Below are 19,604 nucleotides of genomic sequence, written 5' to 3' on the forward strand. Positions count from 1 at the left end.
CATTATACACCTTAACAGTATCTAAAAAAAATAAAGCAGAAATAGGATCAAGGGTTATCACATACTTTTAAGCAATTATTTCAAAGACTTAAAATTGGATCTTGACGTTTTTCAAATCTTATTTGAAACACAAACAGTATCAATATTATAGTCAACAGTCAACGCAATAACAAAAAAAAAATATTTAAAAGTGATTATTGGTCACGCCGGATAAGCATGATACTCGCATGCCGTTATTAAAATGTTTATAGTACTTAACATTAGTGGGGAAAAAAGGGTATCGCATTAGTGAGTTTTTTTCACACAATTTTACTCAAATCTAGTATCTATATCGGTACGACGAAACACGTCGCATTGGACATTCCCTAGTTAACAAGTTACGACCTGGTTTGTGTCACGTTAACATCAACCGGTTTATGAGGATGAGAAAAAGGCACACACTTACCTTAAACGAAGGCGCGTAACGCTCGACTTTGATCTTCTTGATAACCTTATCGGCGTCGGAAAGACGCGACTCGTAAAGAAAGAGGTCCTTCTCTAGTAGCTCGGTGGGCCGGCACTCGCAGAAGTCGCGGTAGGCCATCACCAGGCACTTGCCCACCACCTCTGCCACCGGGAAAGTGTCTTCTAGCGAACTCAGCACCAACTCGTTTCTGTGGAACAATTCGGTTTAATTCACTCCGCTTTCCACGGCGATTTGCCGAGCCACGAACAATTGGGAAAACAGGGCTTGGGAGCCACAGTAAACCAGCATTGGCTCCAGTACCAGCTGCGGAGCCATCGGACAGTTAACCAATGGCTACGACTCCAGCTCTGGAGCAACCAAACTGATATTCGAAGCAAGATCCGTGGCGGTATTTTTGTTGTTGTTTTATCACAGGCTAAATTAAACCGTTCAGTAGTTTTCATTTATCCGATTTAAAATTTTTCAAGCAAGAGAGAAAATTTCTTTGCTTCTGCTCTACAAATTTTTAAAATGACTCCCGCTGCACAAAAAAAATCACCAATCTCTGGTTCCACAAAAAAAACAAAATTAATGCTTTGCTCCGAAGCTCCGGGCTTCAGCTCCGGCTCGCCAACCCCGAAACAGAATTTATTAGCAAAACTGCGTAAAATAACAGGTTGCACATGACCATCCCAAAGTAGCATTTCAATATAATAACTTTATACTAAACTCCGTATGGCCTGCTTTAAAGGAGACAGCACTAAAAGTGCTCGGCACAAAAGTAAGAAACAACATAACAAAACTGACAAAAATCACTGTTTTAGTTAGGTCACCTGTAGAACATCTTGGTGGGCTCGTGCTCGACGTCGTGAGGTCGAACGAACCACGGCCCGTGCAACCACACGTTGTTGTGGCTGTCCGTCCACAGGCGCTCAACCCGCGAGATCTGCAAAGACAAACAAAAACCCTTAGTGGTTTGCGAACCTTACACAGGTGAGAGAAAAAGAATAGTTTGTTAGCATTCCGCGACGCTTTTTATAGCTGAATGTTAGTTAAAATACGACCCGCCTTTAAGCAAATAAATAACAGAAAAACGGCCGATTAAATGGCTGTCTTAGTTACTTTGATTAAGTTGCAAATCAGTCTGAAGATTACTTGGTTATGTCGTTCAAGAAAACTAGATCTAAACAGAACCTGGTGGATTTATTGCAAACAAAAAACCTTGGGGCAACAATAAATGTTTTACAACGCATGTAATAAGGAAGATGCGGATAGAGATGACGTTACCTTCACAGGGGCTGTAGGCCCTTGTTTAACGTAGACGCAGTCGCCCAACTTGATCCACATGTTCTTCACCTGGTATTGACTGTAATATGTAGCTGAAAAAACGGAAAATTAAGTACAGAAATACATAGAAAAATGAATAAGAACACAGACAGCGCTTAATGTTTCAATTCTTAACTGGCGTCCTGGCTAAATTTAGGGTTTTTTAATTCATGATCAGGACTATACCATTCTCATTAGTACTAATATTTGTGATTAGGTACATTGTCATAGAAAATACTAATGTACATATTTCTAAGAAACGCGATTATTTTTAAGTGGTGTGCATTTTCTTTAAAATATTTTTCAACTTTTTATCTTGATGCTGTTTTTAAATAAGCCAAACTGGCAGTTTGAAACTTTTTAACTCAAGAATTTGCTAGAAGAAATAAGTAACACTCCTAATAACTTTTAATTAAGAATTACGGACGGTATACAACTACATCATCACCGAGCAGTTTGTCTAGGTTTTTGGTATTAGCGTATGGCAGCCCTGTCTATATGGCGCTGCTAAATAGTGGTTAAAATTGGGCGAAACGGACCAAAAATTAGAAAAAATTTAAAAAATAAGAAAAATTGGCGGCGCAAGATAAATGCTTACCCTCGTTGTGCGGGTTCTGTGTGTCAGTCTTTATGTTTTCTCGCTCCCTCTCTATGGGGTCTGTGGGCCACGCGGGGTCAACATCTTGCATCAGCATCATCTGTCCTTTGTCCTGAGGTGCGCTGCTCTTAGCCTGTGTAACCAGAAAATATAAGGATGTTTATTTGATAGCCTGATACATTTGTTTTAGGAAATACTTAGGCGCAATTGGGTTTTGCATCGATTTAGTAACCTATAGGTTACACCTGCCATAGTATAATCGCACAGTAGCCAACTCAAAATTAGCAAGAAATGGCACCGGATTGCGGCAGAGTATTTTGGAATTTAGATGGTTGAGAGGGCCACCCAGGAGATTTCCAACTAATAAAAAGTAGTATCCTAAATTATAACAAAAAGTATAAGCATTAAGCAAGTATTCCCCGCCGTGCAAAAAAACATCAGAAATTATCAAAGTTAATATATAACTTTTATAAGGACTATTTTGCAGTTATTTTAGGATATTTCTTCAAAACCGCTATAACGTTGAAAAACACATAAACCTAGGCCTAAACCCCCAATATTTAAAACAATAGAAAAATCTACTTCTCCAAATGCAAAACATAAACCGAACAAAAAAAAACATTAACCGAAATCCGGTTCTTACGAAAAACAAACGCATCCCATTAGTAGAGAAAGGGGGCCACCAACCGGTTTTGTGTCGCTGTAGCACGACGGCATTCTGATCACTGGAAGGGTATTTTCCCGCTGCACGAGCTCGACGTCGTTGCCAGGCAACTGCAGGAACTTGATGCGCTTGAACGACTTTGCCCTGCTGGAGTAGCGCGACTCGCAAACGTACACATCCTCCTCGCTGATGCCTGCCATGATTTGGGTTTGGTCAGATGTGCTGGTCGACTGTGTCTACGCAGCTGCGTACTTTGCCCACGTTTTACATTCGACAATAGGGTCGACCGATAATATCGAATCGTAGTCAAAGTGGTATTATCGGTACTATGCCAAGAGGTAGTATAGGACGAGTTCCGATACTAGGTTGAAATCGGTAGCAACACTATACCAAAGTAATATGAGAATTTAAGCCATGATTAGATCAAAAGCAGCGAACCTGCCTTGAAGATTAAGTTAAAAAAATAGTAGGTTAACGACTGATGTATAACTAAACTTGATAATTCAAAGCAAAATTTTACAATACCTTGAAGGCTTGAACGTTTTAAAGTAATGACGTTATTTGGTATAGGATCGTATCGGGATAATTAAAATATCGGGTATTGGTATCGGAATACAATGTTAAGTTTCGGAGGTTTGACATCTTTACACATAAACTTTTCGTGTAATTGGAACCGTTTTCCAGCTTAACATAAACGCAAGTCTGGATTGTAACTTTAAACTTTAAAGGATCGGACATCTTAACTTAATCATCCTCGCCTGGGTCTACAAACAAAACGACGCTTCACAGTGGTCTACAGCGCGAAGTTAAAAATGCTAAAGATCCATATAATTTGATGTGATGTTTTTGTAACAGCATTCTACGACGTAAGCATGAAATTAAACACCTCAAATACCGCTGAACCGCATGACAGGCGCAAATGATTCGTTGAGTTAAGCGTTTTACTACGTTTTGGAGTGACATATGGAGTTATTAGTTTTATACCCCGGGTCCAAATCTGGCTCGAATGCATACCTTTTCCGTTTGCATACTAATCATAGGAAAACAATATGCGATACAGGTACGCTAAACATTTGTCCTACCGACGGGTTTCATCTTGAAGTAGTCTTTGCCAAGCATCACAAAGCACCTTCCGCGGATTAAGTTCATCGGCACCGTGTTGTAGTAATCGCTCTTGAAAACCTAAATGCATGGACACAAAATACTCGTTTTATGATATGAAGTGGTTTATGTAACGCGCACTCCCATGCTTCATTAGGATAATAATGAAGCAGCAAGGACGATACAAATCAGTTGTTGAAACGCTGTGTGGGATATTCAACCTGTCTGACAAACAAATATAAATAGATAAACAATAACAGCAATTAAACGAAGGTTATTATTCAGTTGTTGTGAAGTATTAATCCATCGTCAAAAAACTGGTTGGGGACATGCATTTTTTTAGTCATATTTACAATAAAAATCATGATTTTTTTAAGGCTTTAATAAAGAGTGATTTATTTCGACTCGGATAATCGAAAAAAAAAAGCTTTATTTTGGCGCTTTATTTTTGGGTTCTTACGATGGTTCTCCTGTACTGGGTTAAATTCCAAATAAACGTCAATAAAAATAACCCCAAAAACAAAAAAATCACACTGTAACGAGCAAACACAAATCGCTCGCCTCTTTCAAGATAAACTTCTTGGATGGAAAGTGAAAGGTTGCCTCTGGTCGTAGGAACCAGGCGCCGTATAGTCTCCGTTCGCCCTGCTCGTCGGTGTAGAGCTTCTCGATGCAGACGATGTGCGGCTGTTGCAGCGAGTCCGGGTTCTCGACATACACAAAGTCGCCGGCGTTGTAGGTCGTCCCCTGCGACGGAGGCGTCGAAATAATTTGGTTCGCCGATGTTTAAGCTTGTTTTTTTTGCCTGCAAGTCCTTGCTTAACCTTTTACTCAAAGTGTGACCAATTCTATTTTGGTTAATGGGCCCCGCGGGTCACAACTGCTATAAGAAGTGTAACAGCGTTTCAATCGATTATTTTATTATAATATTGTGAAAAAAATAATAAGTATACTATTAGTTTAGAATTTGTTACTTTGTTGGCTGTAATTACAATGTTTTCAGTTCAGTTGAAACTATTAAGCAAACTTTAAGATAATTACCAGATGTCAGTTGCTCTATAACAGCGGTGCGCAAACTCGGGAATCAGTCTTTAAAGCAGTTTCAGAGGGTCCGCAATGTATTGTACGGTAATGTTTGTTATTCGATAATAAAGCCTTCTTGGGTACATTGATGAGTTAATTGCAGCAAAACAAGTGCACATATCCCATTAAACCAGAGGTTCCCAACCTTTTTCCAATCCCGTACCACTTGGAAGTTTCGTACTGCCACGCGTACCACTTCTAGTATAACAGTGGTTCCAATTCTTGTATAACAGTGGTACCTTTTTTCTATCGCGCACCCCTTGGTAATTGTCCTGTGCCTTGCGCCCCCTTTAGATATTAAACAACAATAATAAAGGAAATTGGGTATTTTTCAAATACATATCAATAAGACAGCATGAAAATAGAAAAGTTAACTCTTTGTAGTGTGAAGCGCGAAAAAAATTTGGTTTGTATTGGCTAAACTTTACTTTTAGAGACACACAAAAGTTGCTCGTGCTCGATATATTGGTTTTCATCGCGCTAGTTTTGACAAACATGTTGTATAAATTGAAACATTGCGTTATTCGTGTTTCAAAAGGTGTGATGGCACACAACGCAAAGGCTATATACTGCAAATAACATTACAAATTGGCGCAATAAAGTCTGAGTTCCCCCAATAAGTGATGCGCAAAAAGCAGTTCGTAGTTTGTGCAAAGCGCAAAATTTTTTTGTAGTTTTGTTGTTAAAATTGGCAAAACACAGTTTGTGGAGAGGATGGCATGGTGCACAACTTAGATCTTCTTTAACCATATCATACTGTTCTGAATAAACAAGTTCGCAAACCGCTAAATTATGATTGTGTTATTTCAGTTACTTTTTAAACATGTGTAATTTTGATGATGTATAGCGGTCATGTTCAAATGGCGGATCGCGATCCGGTTCCGGATCTTTTCAGTGTTTTGTGCGGATCTTCTAATGTAGTTTTAAAAAAAACTTTCTACAGTGTTTTCATGTGAATACCAATTGTCAGTGTTATGAATTTTGTAAAAAATGAAGCATAGAACGAGACTCCCAAATGCTAATCTTTGTAAGCGTTTGAGGATATCAGCCAGCGACAGAAAGCCCCAATTCGGTGCTATTGTAAGACACAAAGTCTAAAACAGGGGTCGGCAACCTACGACCCGCGGGCGGATGCGCCCCGCCAATGTAATTCATTCGGCCCGCCGCCGGATGCGCCCAGCCAATGTAATTCATTCTTTGACAAACTAGATACGAGTCGATTTAAAATACATTTTGACGATTTTAACTACGTAAAGGCGAAAAATTTTCCCGCTTCGCGAATCATCTTTCTACGTCCGGCTTGTTTACGTTTTGATGCGGTCTTTTGAACTAGATCAGCGCTTCGTTACCGTTAATGGAAAACTTATTTACAAATATTAGACATATATTTTTTAACATTTTGTATTTTTGGCAATGTAATAAAAACTTGCAAGAAATTGAAAAGAAATGCCGGTATACCTAAAAAAATCGCGCTCGCTTCGCTCGCCACGTGCGCCCTGACTTAGAAGTGTTAACAAACACTAAACAAGATTACATATTAAACTTTCGCGTTTACATAAATAAAGCACCGTAAAAATTAAAGCGTGTCCAATATGTTTACTATTCGTATTTGGTGGATCATCATGTTGTGAGGTTTGGCTGTGGTGGATTATGGCAGAAATCATTTGAACACCCCTGATGTATAGGATTGCATACAAGCAGATTTAGTAACTAACGCAACATGGAACTAATAAAATCATTATAAAAAGTTCAATATTTGAAAAGAGCTTGCGCCCCCTAAGAATTGCTTGGCGCCCCCGGTTAGGACCCAACTATTTTGATTGAATCATATTTTTGCCTATTTTTAGCTTACAACTAGCAATATTCAATGCTATTTGTAAATTAAGCTATAAATCAGTAGATGTTATGTACTAAGAGCAATCGTTTGACATAATTAACGCACACTTTTCCACAGCGTTGTACACTTTTCAAAGCAACTGTGCTCCTTGTTGACAAATGACATGGCGTGTATTTTAAAGATCGTAATGGTACGAAACAACAGGAATAGTTGCATAGCAATGAATAGGCTTTAGGGATTTTTTTGTTAAAAAAAAAAGATCAACAAAGTATAAAGTTGTGAAACCAAGTTTTTGTGAAAAAACGGAAGCTACTCGCGTACCACCTGAAAAACCGTCACGTACCCTTGCTGGGAACCCCTGCATTAAACCCTAATTGCTAGTTTTTGCTTTTCCTTTATTGATGTTTTGGAGCATAATGGTTGGAGGTTGTAGTAAGATTTTCAACATGTTGAAAATGAATAAAGAGTTATTCGAAACGTCCAAAATGATACCTACTTCTGTTTGGGCTTTGATATTCTTATTACGTCTTTATTGATGTGTTTTTGCATTTTTCCTATATCATTCTTTTTATATAGGGCCATAAAATATCAAAGTAAAATTGCAGAGGGTTCACCAGGCAAAATTTTTAGAAAAGTTTGGAAACCGCTGCTCTATAAGATCACATCGATTTAAAACAAAACTGTTTCTTACCTGGATGTCCATGACGTCTGACTGATCAGACATTTTCATCTTCTCCCGAAGCTCTTTTCCTTCTTCATTTATCTCTTCGTCTTCCTTTGTTTCAAGAGGCAGTTTTTCCTAAAAAAATTACATACACAGTTTATCTGGTGGGCCAATTCAGGGACTTGTGCATAAAAATCGGGATTGCGGGTTAAACGTTTAAGTGACATAACTGTGCCCAGAGTTTCGTTGCCATACATTAAAAAAAATAGGTTCAAAAAGCTATTATTTGTTGACAGCGATTATATCTCTTCATCGCATTGTGAAGTGAACGTACTGAAATGGGCGTACTAAACTAACGGGTTATTGCTTTGCGGCAAAATATGCTTGAATACCTTTCACAATTTACACCTTTTGTGATTGAAAGACAAACGTACTCTTGGAAATTAAACGACTGTAGAAGTTGCAAATTACAATAGTACATCAAGCTCGTTGCGTCAAAAACGATAAGATATTTTGTTCAATCCATAAATGTTTTGCTGTGACACGGACTAGATCCCAAAACACAAATGCCCGAACGGCTCAAAAAGGGCATCGGCTGCGCAAAAAAGTAGCAACCTTTATGACGCACGCTCATCGTTCAATTTGGCTACCAGAGTTCAGCAAAGCGATCGGGGCAGGCCTGCAACACATCACACGTGTCCTTCTCGTACCTTTTTTTCTTGGTCGAGTTCGCCTTCGAGCAGCTTCATACTGAAGGCGAGAGCGGGCGACATCAGGATCTCACCGTTCTTGCACAGTTCGTTGCGGATACGAATGAAGAACTTCTGCAGCTCGACCACGTCCTCGTACACCTGAGGAAATTGCAAAGGGGTTGTACAATGTACTGTCATTAGGGATATTTCTTTGGCGGAATCGGATAACGGTCATCCGGTGTCCGATTTTAGACAACGGCGCCAGCTGGTATTGGTCGTTTTAGATCCATCTAAACAATTTTGCAACCTCGAATCCACGATTATTTGACACGATTTCCTGGTACTAAATTCGGCCGAAAAAAGATCTCAGGTAAACGTTCAGTTTATAAAACAAATTTCGAAACCGTATAGTTGAAAAAATGTTGTAACCTTTATGTAAAGTTCAAAATGCGGAAGTTAGCATTTAAGGTTATAACAAAAAATCGTTAAGGTTTACTTCGGAGTCGGTTCGATTGGCGGCTCTTGCCTCCTCAAAGACCTCGAACATCTGCTCCTGGAAGACGTCAAGCCTCTTGTAGCGACGGTTGCGTAAATTCTTCCTCACAACTTCCAATGTTAACGTTGCAGAGGCGGGTTTGGCTGAAACGGAAAAGAAATGAACTGCGCTCAATTCTATAGTAAAACAACACAAGAATTGCAAAACAATTTGCTTTGCAATGTCAATACCATATTAAAAACAGTTGAGAAGGAAAACCCACAGTTTTTGATTTCACTTATTCAAAAACATTTTATAACTATGTGACTTTACCGCTTTGGGACAAAAACTTGTATCGCCTTTAAAGCAAAAACAAGCTAACTATCGATTCGTGGTTGCTAGTGTAAAATGACATATATTCGACATATTGCGCGACTCACCTGTCACTCTTGTTAGTTGGGCGGGCTGCGATTCACTTGAGATTAGAACCGACCCTTCGCTACTCGATTTCGCTGCGAACCAGGTGGATCAATCATAATTAAACAAAAAATACAAATAAAATAAACCAATTATTGCATATACTTACCAGGAGGCTGTCCAGTTATTGAATCGCTGTAGCACCTAGAACAATTTCACACAATTAGAATTTCACTACAAACAAACCTACAAGGTTACAAGCACTTTAAATGCATTCTAGCAGAAAGAAAAAAAATTACTATAACTACACACTGTACTGCTTGAATTTACCTAAGTTTATTGACTGTTTATCGTTATATTTATAAGAATATTGCTTAAAGAACGCTTTTTTAGAAATCTGAGACATAGTTATGGTCGACGCGATCGACCAGCTAAGGTATAGCGATCAACGTGTTGGGTACCTCTCCTCTAAACCATTCAAGCAACGACTCAAACTAGTTATTGCTATCGGTCAAATAAAATAAAAACAAGTCAATAAATTTGAGAGGTTGCATGGGGCCAATTGCAACTTTCCTTTACGGACACCCAAGCATATTATTGCTTACAAACAAATAATTGAGCAACGTTTGTCTTTTGTCAGTACAAAGGGCAATTTAATATTTCGTCTTTTTCTGCAAATTAACAAGCATAGTATCTGCTTTCACAAATATTGAGTTTAAGATCATTATTATTTAACATATAGTTTAATGTCACACAATAATTTTTTTACAGGTCTCAGAGGCATACGACTATACGGGCCAGTTGGCACTTGATTTAGCGAGCCAAGATTTACCTTCCGTGTTCATCCTGGTGGCTCAATACGGACACAAAGAGGTTGGTGAGGAGTTCGTGAACGAGCTGATCGGCGGGAGTCGGTGATTCGGGCTTCTCCAGTTCGTAGAAAGTCTCAACTGCGACTTTCTGCCACAGCGATGCAAGAGAAAGAATGTGAGTTATTAAGTATAAAAAACAGTGAACGAGATTAGGTGGTGAAGGACAAGGTTGGCAACTTTTTGTTGTTAATTTAAGTTTAAGTAGAATTTCGGATCCTTAGGATTCAAATTCTCAGGTATTCCAATCCAATTCTGTTGTTAATATTGGACAATTTCAGCCACTAATTTCGTTTTCCCGTGGAAGGTAGCGCGCGAGTGGAAAGTTTAAATAAGGTATATCGCTGTGGCGACACATTTACAGTGCTTGCTTTATGTAGCCGTCTAGTGCGGCGTCAGCATTTTTTTTCAATGCTGCGCCGCACTTTTCAATATACACTGCAGGGTTAATCAAGGTCAACTTTAGCCCAATATTCATGACAGATCACATTTGTGGTAAAGTTTAACCCAAGCGCAACAATGTGTTTAAAACAGACTGAACAGTTTTTATTGTAAGCAAATAGTGTAAATATGTAATGTAGGTAATAAATAAACTTAAGAATATTTAACAAACTACTGTTAATATTATTTTTAACCAAACAACCCGTCAGGTATGTTACTGGTGGTGTAATGCGTCATTCCAAAGAAAATTTGTGATATTTATCCTATTTTTGAATGCAAGATAGTGATGTACCTGCAGAATAAGAGCGTCCTTGTAAATGGTGGAGCCAGGCTCATTGTACAAACACGCGTTTTCAAACATCAACAGCAAGTCCAGCTGCATTTCCTCCAGTTTCAAATAGCTCCCACTCTGTTGAAAGTACATTCTCTTTTGTACAATTATATACTTTGTATGACATTGTTTCAGCGGTTTTAAAATAGAGCTGAGATTTATATAATTTCGTAAAGAAAGAGTAATTCTAGGTACTCGAAATCACAGTAGCCTACAACAAACAGGACAATGGAAATTAAAAAAAAAATAGGCCGCACTCTATTTTAAGCTAGTTCTCAATAAACGAATTAAAAAACGAAAACAAACCTGCATTTTCTGTTGTATCCTGTCCATTTCCATGGGCTTTTTTATCACCTTGTAATAGTCGGGAAGCTCCTGTTTGGTGGGCAGGAGCATAAAAATGTCACATATCATTCGCTTTGATGGGTCGACGTAGTCGCGGACTTTTGCAAACAACTGAGACAACTTCAGATCAGTTGACTTCTTCTGTAATAATGAGGTTTCATTGTGACGTGAATAATGATGTAAATAACCCATTACCAATCTATGAACTAAACATTTTAATACAAGAAAAAACAGACCTTACACAATATCATTCAATCCAAATATATATTTTTGGCATTACAATATAACATAACAACTTATATCTTGACATTACAATATAAAAAGGTTTTACAACTTACAGCAAACTTTGAAAGCGCCAGACCACTGTCGTTGGCTTCTTCCAACTCTGGCAGGGAACCGAATTCTGTGTGCTTGTCCAAAAGCAACTTTTCGAGGGCATTCGCGTCATTATAAACCTTAGAAAAGAAACAAACGACATTTTCAATTTGGGCTTGAAACGAATTAGACAAAGGCATGCGCTTTCTTTTCATCTGATACAAAAAGTGTATGTTATAGTACAAGATAATACAATATGTGATTTCCTCCTTACTCGAAAATGCCGGGTCCTTTAAATTAAAATGAACACGTTCTTACAGATTTATAGTGTTATAATTTTATACTGGTGAGTGGTAAACACAAGAAAAAGTTACAGTTTCTGAAACAGCGTTGCAAAAACATTTGGTCGGGCAAAACAACCAGTTTGATTTATTTTGGATACCTGAGAGCCTGGTTCATTGTAGTGCCTTGCGTTATTGAACATGAGACTGAAGTCTTCAAGCATATCTTCGACATTGGTGTACTTGTCCTGGCGGATCTTTTTGTCGATCGTCTTCATGTCAATCGGCTCTAGTACGAGCTTGTAGTAATCTGGATAGTCCTTACGCGATGGCTTCTCCAGAAATAACGGGATCATTGCTCTCCCTAATTATCCACAACAGATTATGAACTTAATCGTCAAATAAGACCTAAAACAACTGTCGGAAAACGGCCTAAATTCATCAAATTAAGGCCTAAATGGTCAAAATAACCCCTGAAATTGTAGGCAGGGGGTATAGGACGATCGGGGCCGTCGGTCTGCCATCGGCCGTTAGGGGTCGACGTTTGGACGCCCTAGTTTGACCGGCGCCTTAATTGGGGCTAATGGTAGGGTTACAAATTGGGTAAAATTATTAGGGGTGTTAGTGATGTAATTAGGGGCGTGGTTTGGGGCTAGTTAAAATGTTGTATAGGCCTTAATTCTGGCCATTTAGGTCTTATTACGGCGGATTTAGGACTTATTCCGATTTGTCTTTTGAATAGGTCTGGTACAACAAAGTAATTAACACTATATAAACTTTCACAAGGTAGTCACGACTAAAATTCGAATTATTATATTTGCTTTGGGAAATAATATGTTAAAAGATGTAAAACCTGTATCATCCTCTGCGTCATGAACGGTGTCATAAAGAAGACGCAACCTCTCCTGAAGGAGATCCTTTAAACTTTTCGATTTTCTTTTCCTTTTTTTCTAAATAGAAGATACTGAAATTACTTTAGCACAGCGAAAAGCACACATCCCTCCTTTTTAATTAAACTCTTATGGTTATTTGTTTATACTGTAGTCGCCATTTGGAAAAATTATATCAGTTTTATTTAGCCGAATAAAAAAAGATATAGTTTGTGTATGGTTATACACAAAAGAAATTTGTTAATGTTATAGAATCATAATATTCAATCAATTTTCTGATAAAATATAACTTCGTTTTGGGAATAAAAATACCTTTGGTCTGCTTTCAGTTGTGTCAGAAGCACTGGAAGCTGTATTTTCAGACTTTATAAAATTGGACTGCAAATAAATATAAAGTTAACCTGCAGCTTTGGGTTAGGAATGAATGCCAATGAATTGTAAAACCCATGAAAAAACAGACACATTCTATATCAAGTACAAACCATGTCGTCTTGATCATTTCCTTCATTATGATGTTCACTCACTGAATCTTCTTCTTGCTGTTCGGCATAATCCTCCTGGCAGAAAAAGACTGTTTTCATTTTTGTACAACAGTTCATAAAAGAATTTTTTTACAGTGAAAGTCACATTTTCACAATAAAAGTGCATTAAACGCGTTTGCTGTAAAAGCCAATTTATTTTCAGAAAGTTCATAACCTTAAAATAATTATAGGCAGAGCAAAAAACATCTAAATAAAATAATGGGAAACAGATGACATATGTAGACAAGTTCTGCTAAATAGGATTGTGAAAAATATTTTACTTTTCCAACCTCTTTTGCAAGATACCCTTGGAGCTTGGAATCAATTAATTTTTTTAAGGTAGCTGCATCTTTGTGGATTTGCGAAGAGGCTATGTTGAAATGCATTGCATTTGCAAAAAGAAGATTGAAGTCATTTCCCAAGTCTTCACATGTCTACATAAACAGACAAGTAAAACAACTGTAAGACAATATAAATGCATGCCATAACAAACATAAATAGCAAACAGTATTGAAGTAAAATACACCAATATGGTAACCGTGGAGTGCACTAACAGTAAAATCATTCACATCAGGAGAACAATCATAAAATTCTGTTTACCATCTATGCTCTATCCTACCCCGCACAACCATTAGGCAATATGGTGTGCCAAACGACACCAATAGGCCTTGCACAACATTTACCTCATATTTTCTGGACAAAATCTTTTTCTTTATTATTTTCAAAGAAACTGGATTTTCAATTTCCTCATAATAAAAGGGATAAATTCTCTTGTTAGGCAATCTTACAAAAGGATCGCAAATTGTGTGTCCATGAGTGTTGGTATATCCCACTACTTCATTGTAAAGCAGCGCCTAAAACAGAAAAATAATTATGGTTTGCAGTATTGTAATGGCTGAAGTCAATGACTTGACTTAAGTGCCCTCTAGTCACTGTTTCAAATGACTTGACTTAAGTATTTTGAGCAAAAATGACTTTACTTGAACTAAGTCTTTTGAGAAAAGGGCTAGACTTGACTAAATTCTTTTAGACAAATGAAAATACATTTCTTCGTAAAATTGGGTTATTTATCCTAATTTTCGCACACAAAACAATTCGCTTGCCCTCTATTGTGTTTTTGGTATTTTTTAGTTAGGGTATAGCTCATAAATCGGACGAGTTTTATATGACCTGACTTAGACTTTTAAAGTTATTTTGGAAATGTTTTGACTGGGACTTTTTTTTGTTTACAACACTGATGGTTTGTGTATCTCAATAATACCCAACAAAGGCATTCATTGCTGTTAGAAAGAATCATTATGACAATTTTATAATCAGGGCAGTTATTTTTTAATTTGGCAAAAAAGTCAAAATTAATAACAAAATGCACAAGCATATTTTACAAAAATAACAAAAAATGTAGTGAGATTTATAAAAATTGTGATTCAGTTAAAAATTTGATTAAAGTTTCGTTTCGAATAACATCCAACAATATTTTAATGGTATTATAGCTTTATTAGAGCAATATGGAATATGTTTTTGCTTCTTATATGGAATATGTTTTTGCTTTCTTAATTGTGTATCTCTGATTTAGGCAATAGTATTGAACAGTATTGGTTGTGTCATTTATCGGGGTTGATTTGGAAATATATGATTTACTATTTCGATAATATGCTAGATCTGTGTAATTATTTTGCCATTTTTTGCCATGTTTTTTTAACTAAACTGTTTACTTTTTTTCTTTGGTACTTTTAGACTTGTGTTCCACTAATCGTCAGTAAAACATCAAAATCAATTGATAAACAACGTTAAACAATAAAGCAGTAAATTATACAATATTACTTGAATAAATGCATTTCTAATAGGTCAAAATTTTGTCAAACAAAATATATTTAGGTCAAACTTTATCAATTGTTTTGTTTTTTGAGGTCAAAACATAATCACCCTAGTTTATACACATTACAAGTTTATATATTAATCAGCAAACAGACAGAAGGGCAAAACCTGGAGGCAAAAACTTCGATTAACATATTTACGTATATAGATATGTGAGCATTAACGTTTACCTGAAAGTCTGTTTCACTTGGATCAGGAATTGAAGGGTCATGTTTTCCTTTTTCCTAAGAATTAAAATTTTCATCGCATTACAAATTTAAACCTTCTATTTTTTAAAAAACAACTAAACAAATTTTAAATTTACTTCTTTCAAAGCTGTCTTTTCTATCGACTTTGCTGCATTTCTTCCCCATGACTTGCGGTGTCTTAACAAAGCAATTTATTATGTTTCTGCACTAGAGTTTTTTTTTTTAATGTTACACTAAAACTTACTTGAGGCGAGCACTGTGCTTTACACCTGGAATTTCAGTTTGTTTTCTTTTCACAAACTCTTGAGATTTCTCCTTCAAAATGTGACTAATTGTCACTGCATCCTCATAAATCTGGTAAATTTATACAACAACAAGTAATTTTATGTAGGGCAAATTTAATTTTATCAAGGTTAATATATTTAATATATATTATATAGATACATAGAAGCTATAAAGTAAAATAAAGGTTAATAAAGTACACTGTGAATATTTTTTTGAGAAACTTTTTAACTGCTATAAACACTTATAGAACTCTAAAAGAAGATATTTTATATGGATTAAACAAGAAATAAAATTGTTTGAGTTTCATGACTTACTTTACAACTATAGAGCTTCATGATTTACCTCAAAATCGTTAAGTTTTATGATTACTTCACCCTACATAACACTTTCATAGTGGGTCTAACACTTTATAGTGGGTCATCATTTAATAAAATAAGGTTTAGAAATGCAAACAAAACAAAAAAAGTATGAATTACATCCATACATTTAAAATAACAAACATACATATTTGTAACAAGACATAATGTATTTTGTTTCATCTTTACTTTTTCTTACCTGAGAACCAGGTTCATTGAATACTTTTGCATTTTTGACAAGTAGTTTAACATCTTTTTTAAATTCTGCAAAAGTTACGTAAACCCCTTCTTCAATGCGATCACTGATAATGCTAAAATCTATTGGTTCTTTGATGGTTTTGTAGTATTGAGTATTCTAAAAAAATGGATAATTTTAGTTTAAAAACCTATACCCGTGTTATGAAAAACCTATGCCTGTGTCATAAAAAAACTTATACCTGCACTAAGCATTATTACAAATTGAAAGAAAACTGACAAGACCAGGGGTTCTTAAGGGTTGTGTGCTCCTTGGGGGATATAAAGGGTTATAAAGTGAAAGGATATTTATTATAAACACTGTACAATGTTGCTGTATGGTCCTTTTCAAAGGTGGCCTAACAAAAAACTAAAGTTTTATTATATAAATGTTTTTAAATTTTTGTCGATTTAAGAAGTCTTTCAGCCAAACGCATTGTGCACACTGTGACAGTGGGTCATGATGTGCTATGTGAAATCATCCACTCTTGAATGGCAAATTACTTAAACTACTAAATTATTTGATGTGCCCACTTTTAGTTTGTATTTAGTGCACTAGTTCGTTAGATATTAGCATATGTTTTCAAGAAAAGCTGCAATTATCATAGACAGAAATGTGAATTGACTTATCACCAAAACTTTTTTATGTCTTGCTATCTAAACTAGCTGACAGTGATGATTATTTCTAGCTCCAAGTAGTGGCCTTTCTCAACGCATTTGTTAAGGCCATTTTTACAACTTTTACTGTGATTTTGCATAATTATTTGTCTGCAACTTATCTCAATCTAATTTGTGATTGAGATATAACTAATTTGCAGTTGTGATATAGTAAATTAATCTAGTATGGATGCTGATTTACAGAATTATATACATTGTCAAACTAACGTTTAGCGAAGGAAACCACATTTATTTCTTTATGCTGTTTCTGAGATATTTCTATTTTTCTAAACATTTCCTGTAACAAGCTAACCATTGTACATTAGGAACTAAGCCAAAAATACCCTGGATTAGACAGTTGCACACTGAATAATTATAGTTTTGCCTTACTTTTTTATGATTTAAAATATTGAGGCCTTCAAAAAAGAAAAGAAAAATGTCAAATTCAGAAGATGTGGTAAACAGTAAACCATTTTTTTGAAAAGTAATAACAGGGTTGCTCCTAAGCAAAAATTTACACTCGCCAGTTTGGCGAGCGGCTATCGATCAGCACTCGCCCGGACGAAATAACACTTGCCAAATTTGTTGGCACGCCGTCTGCAAATTTCCGTCCTAGCGTGGTCATTTCTTAGGTTATCGTTAATCTGTCTTTTTTTTATACGTAAACACCAGATTAAAAACTTAAGATTTTGCGCGGGAGAGACAATTTTGCAGCTTGAAATTGCGCGGCTGTAATAAAGTTATCTGTAAAAGTTGCTCGGCTAAAAATTGAGTACTATATTGAAAACCGTTAGCGCGACGAAAGTTTGGCGCGTTTGAGCGTTTTTTTTTTGTGGCTGACCGCATTTAACGTTGAGTTTTCATAAAATGCGCGGCTATGACTGCGGCCGAGCGGGTACTTTCCAACCTAGCGTAAACATTAGTTTTTATAAAAGTCTGGTCGTTTAGTTTTATGCATGGATGAACAAATGAATGACCCATAAAGCAGTTTACGCTTAAAACAATGTTTTTTAGTCGAATATATTTTCTTCGTGCCACAAACAAAACGCCACATTTCGCCTAACACTATAGTTTTGCACAGTTAACAACCATATGCACCAGAGGTTCTGCGCGACGCCCTATAGTGAGTCGTTTCGATTTTCCAAGGGCGTCCGCAATGGTTTTGAATTGTATCTAAACTTAATTACGATATTAAATATTTACAGACAGTTATTTTTTAAACCTTTGCTTGGCTGACCGCTATGAACTTTAAAAGATCGCAACAACATACTTTACTTATGTAGACTAATTACTAATGCTCAGCTGAAGTTACAGAAGTAGGCGATATTTTAAATATCGTAGTGCTCAGTGGTCCGAAATTTAAAAAAACAGTGCTTACAAATATTATTATAAGACATTTGCTTATAATTTTCTTCAATAAATACAGAAAAGTATTTTTTTATCGCTGGGTACGACCAATAAAACTTTTCCAAAGGCGTCAATGACCGGATTTAACCTTTAAAAATTAACAACGTTTAAGTTAAACAATAAACCCCATAACTGTTCACGACTGCAGCAATGATGTCTTTGATTGTTTGCTGGTAAAAGATTTTTTTAACGGGACAAAGAGTCTTTATTACCAGCTTCGAAAGTGACTTCGATTAACCTTATTATTTGTGTAGTCTTGAATGTATTTGCGCCTTACTGTTTAAGGAAATAACTGTTACTAAGAAATATTTCGCTTAGTAGTGGGTGCTCAACACAAGTCGTCCTACACCAACTAATTAAATTCCCTCCAATCAGCACTCGCCAGGAGCAATTTGCACTCGCATTGGCGAGCGGGCAAGTGCTTATGCCCAACCCTGAATAAATAGATATTACTTTATACAATTACTTATCTTATTTACTAACCTAATAGTAGGGCAATTTATAAAGCTAAGATCAAATGTTTGTATAATATTATTTTAAGATGGTACCATTTAATATACGCCACAAGTTGGTGGTAATATAGACCACAATTGGTTATAGTCATTTGCTTGTAAAATTTCCAAATATTAAATAAATACTAACAGTTTCGTCTGGAAGTTGCATGAACATTTCAGCAATGACTCGATTGCTTGCATCAGTCTCCGTAACAACACTTTCGAATATTTCCTTCATGTCATCAGTTGAGATTTCACTATCCTTTGAATTGATAAACATATGGTTAGCAAAATAAACAGAACTTAAGAAAGAACAATACAATTTCTGTGAGTGACAATAATACACTGCAACATAAAAAGTTGGTGGCCAACTTTAAACAAATATATCAAACTTTAAACCAAATTCTTTAAACTTCCAATCTTGAACAGGGATGAATCTCATTTTATGAAATAAATTCCCAAAAAATACATTTAAAAGAAAATTTATAAGTTTTTAAAAACAATAAATCGAATCACTCATGCAAAGCAATGATCAGTGGAATAACAAATAATCTAAAACTTGTGCCATTTGGCACCTTCTAAACACATACCTTTATCAGCAAATTAATCAAAGACTTTTACATTTTTTTGAAAATATACAGACTTTGTGGCAACCAGGTACAAATTGTAAAAATACACTATACCGTCCATAATCCTCCAATTAATGTTCATTTGCTGACATTATGGCATGCAGAAAAATGAAATTATTTACAGAATTCCATTATACAGAGTTTCACATAATTATTACACAATGTTTTTGTATTTTGAAAAATC

General features: G+C 36.1%; 1 protein-coding gene across 2 annotated transcripts in view; it reads right to left on the bottom strand.

Annotated features, from left to right (window-relative positions):
• The window catches only part of LOC146148078 (protein polybromo-1-like), a 31,631-nt gene that overhangs the window by 7,852 nt on the left and 4,175 nt on the right, over positions 1-19,604 (bottom strand). Inside the window, exons 6-32 of one of the 2 annotated variants that reach the window (XM_083388478.1) lie at positions 18,940-19,053; positions 16,199-16,354; positions 15,603-15,712; positions 15,475-15,535; positions 15,341-15,394; positions 13,979-14,149; positions 13,586-13,729; positions 13,257-13,331; positions 13,087-13,152; positions 12,738-12,834; positions 12,046-12,248; positions 11,627-11,743; positions 11,250-11,426; positions 10,905-11,021; positions 10,135-10,262; positions 9,472-9,506; positions 9,326-9,397; positions 8,907-9,049; positions 8,429-8,569; positions 7,746-7,853; positions 4,696-4,881; positions 4,116-4,215; positions 3,057-3,226; positions 2,370-2,502; positions 1,733-1,824; positions 1,279-1,391; positions 446-653 (exon numbers count right to left, since the gene is read on the bottom strand). In XM_083388478.1, the coding sequence (XP_083244604.1) occupies positions 446-653; positions 1,279-1,391; positions 1,733-1,824; positions 2,370-2,502; positions 3,057-3,226; positions 4,116-4,215; positions 4,696-4,881; positions 7,746-7,853; positions 8,429-8,569; positions 8,907-9,049; positions 9,326-9,397; positions 9,472-9,506; positions 10,135-10,262; positions 10,905-11,021; positions 11,250-11,426; positions 11,627-11,743; positions 12,046-12,248; positions 12,738-12,834; positions 13,087-13,152; positions 13,257-13,331; positions 13,586-13,729; positions 13,979-14,149; positions 15,341-15,394; positions 15,475-15,535; positions 15,603-15,712; positions 16,199-16,354; positions 18,940-19,053 (3,291 nt within the window). Of the gene's footprint in view, positions 1-445; positions 654-1,278; positions 1,392-1,732; positions 1,825-2,369; positions 2,503-3,056; positions 3,227-4,115; positions 4,216-4,695; positions 4,882-7,745; positions 7,854-8,428; positions 8,570-8,906; positions 9,050-9,325; positions 9,398-9,471; positions 9,507-10,134; positions 10,263-10,904; positions 11,022-11,249; positions 11,430-11,626; positions 11,744-12,045; positions 12,249-12,737; positions 12,835-13,086; positions 13,153-13,256; positions 13,332-13,585; positions 13,730-13,978; positions 14,150-15,340; positions 15,395-15,474; positions 15,536-15,602; positions 15,713-16,198; positions 16,355-18,939; positions 19,054-19,604 lie in introns of both variants that reach the window. The other variant, XM_083388477.1, reaches the window with a different exon arrangement.

Source organism: Ascidiella aspersa, chromosome 4 (genome assembly GCF_963924565.1).
Source record: "Ascidiella aspersa chromosome 4, kaAscAspe10.2, whole genome shotgun sequence".
In the NCBI taxonomy this organism is placed as follows: Eukaryota; Metazoa; Chordata; class Ascidiacea; order Phlebobranchia; family Ascidiidae; genus Ascidiella; species Ascidiella aspersa.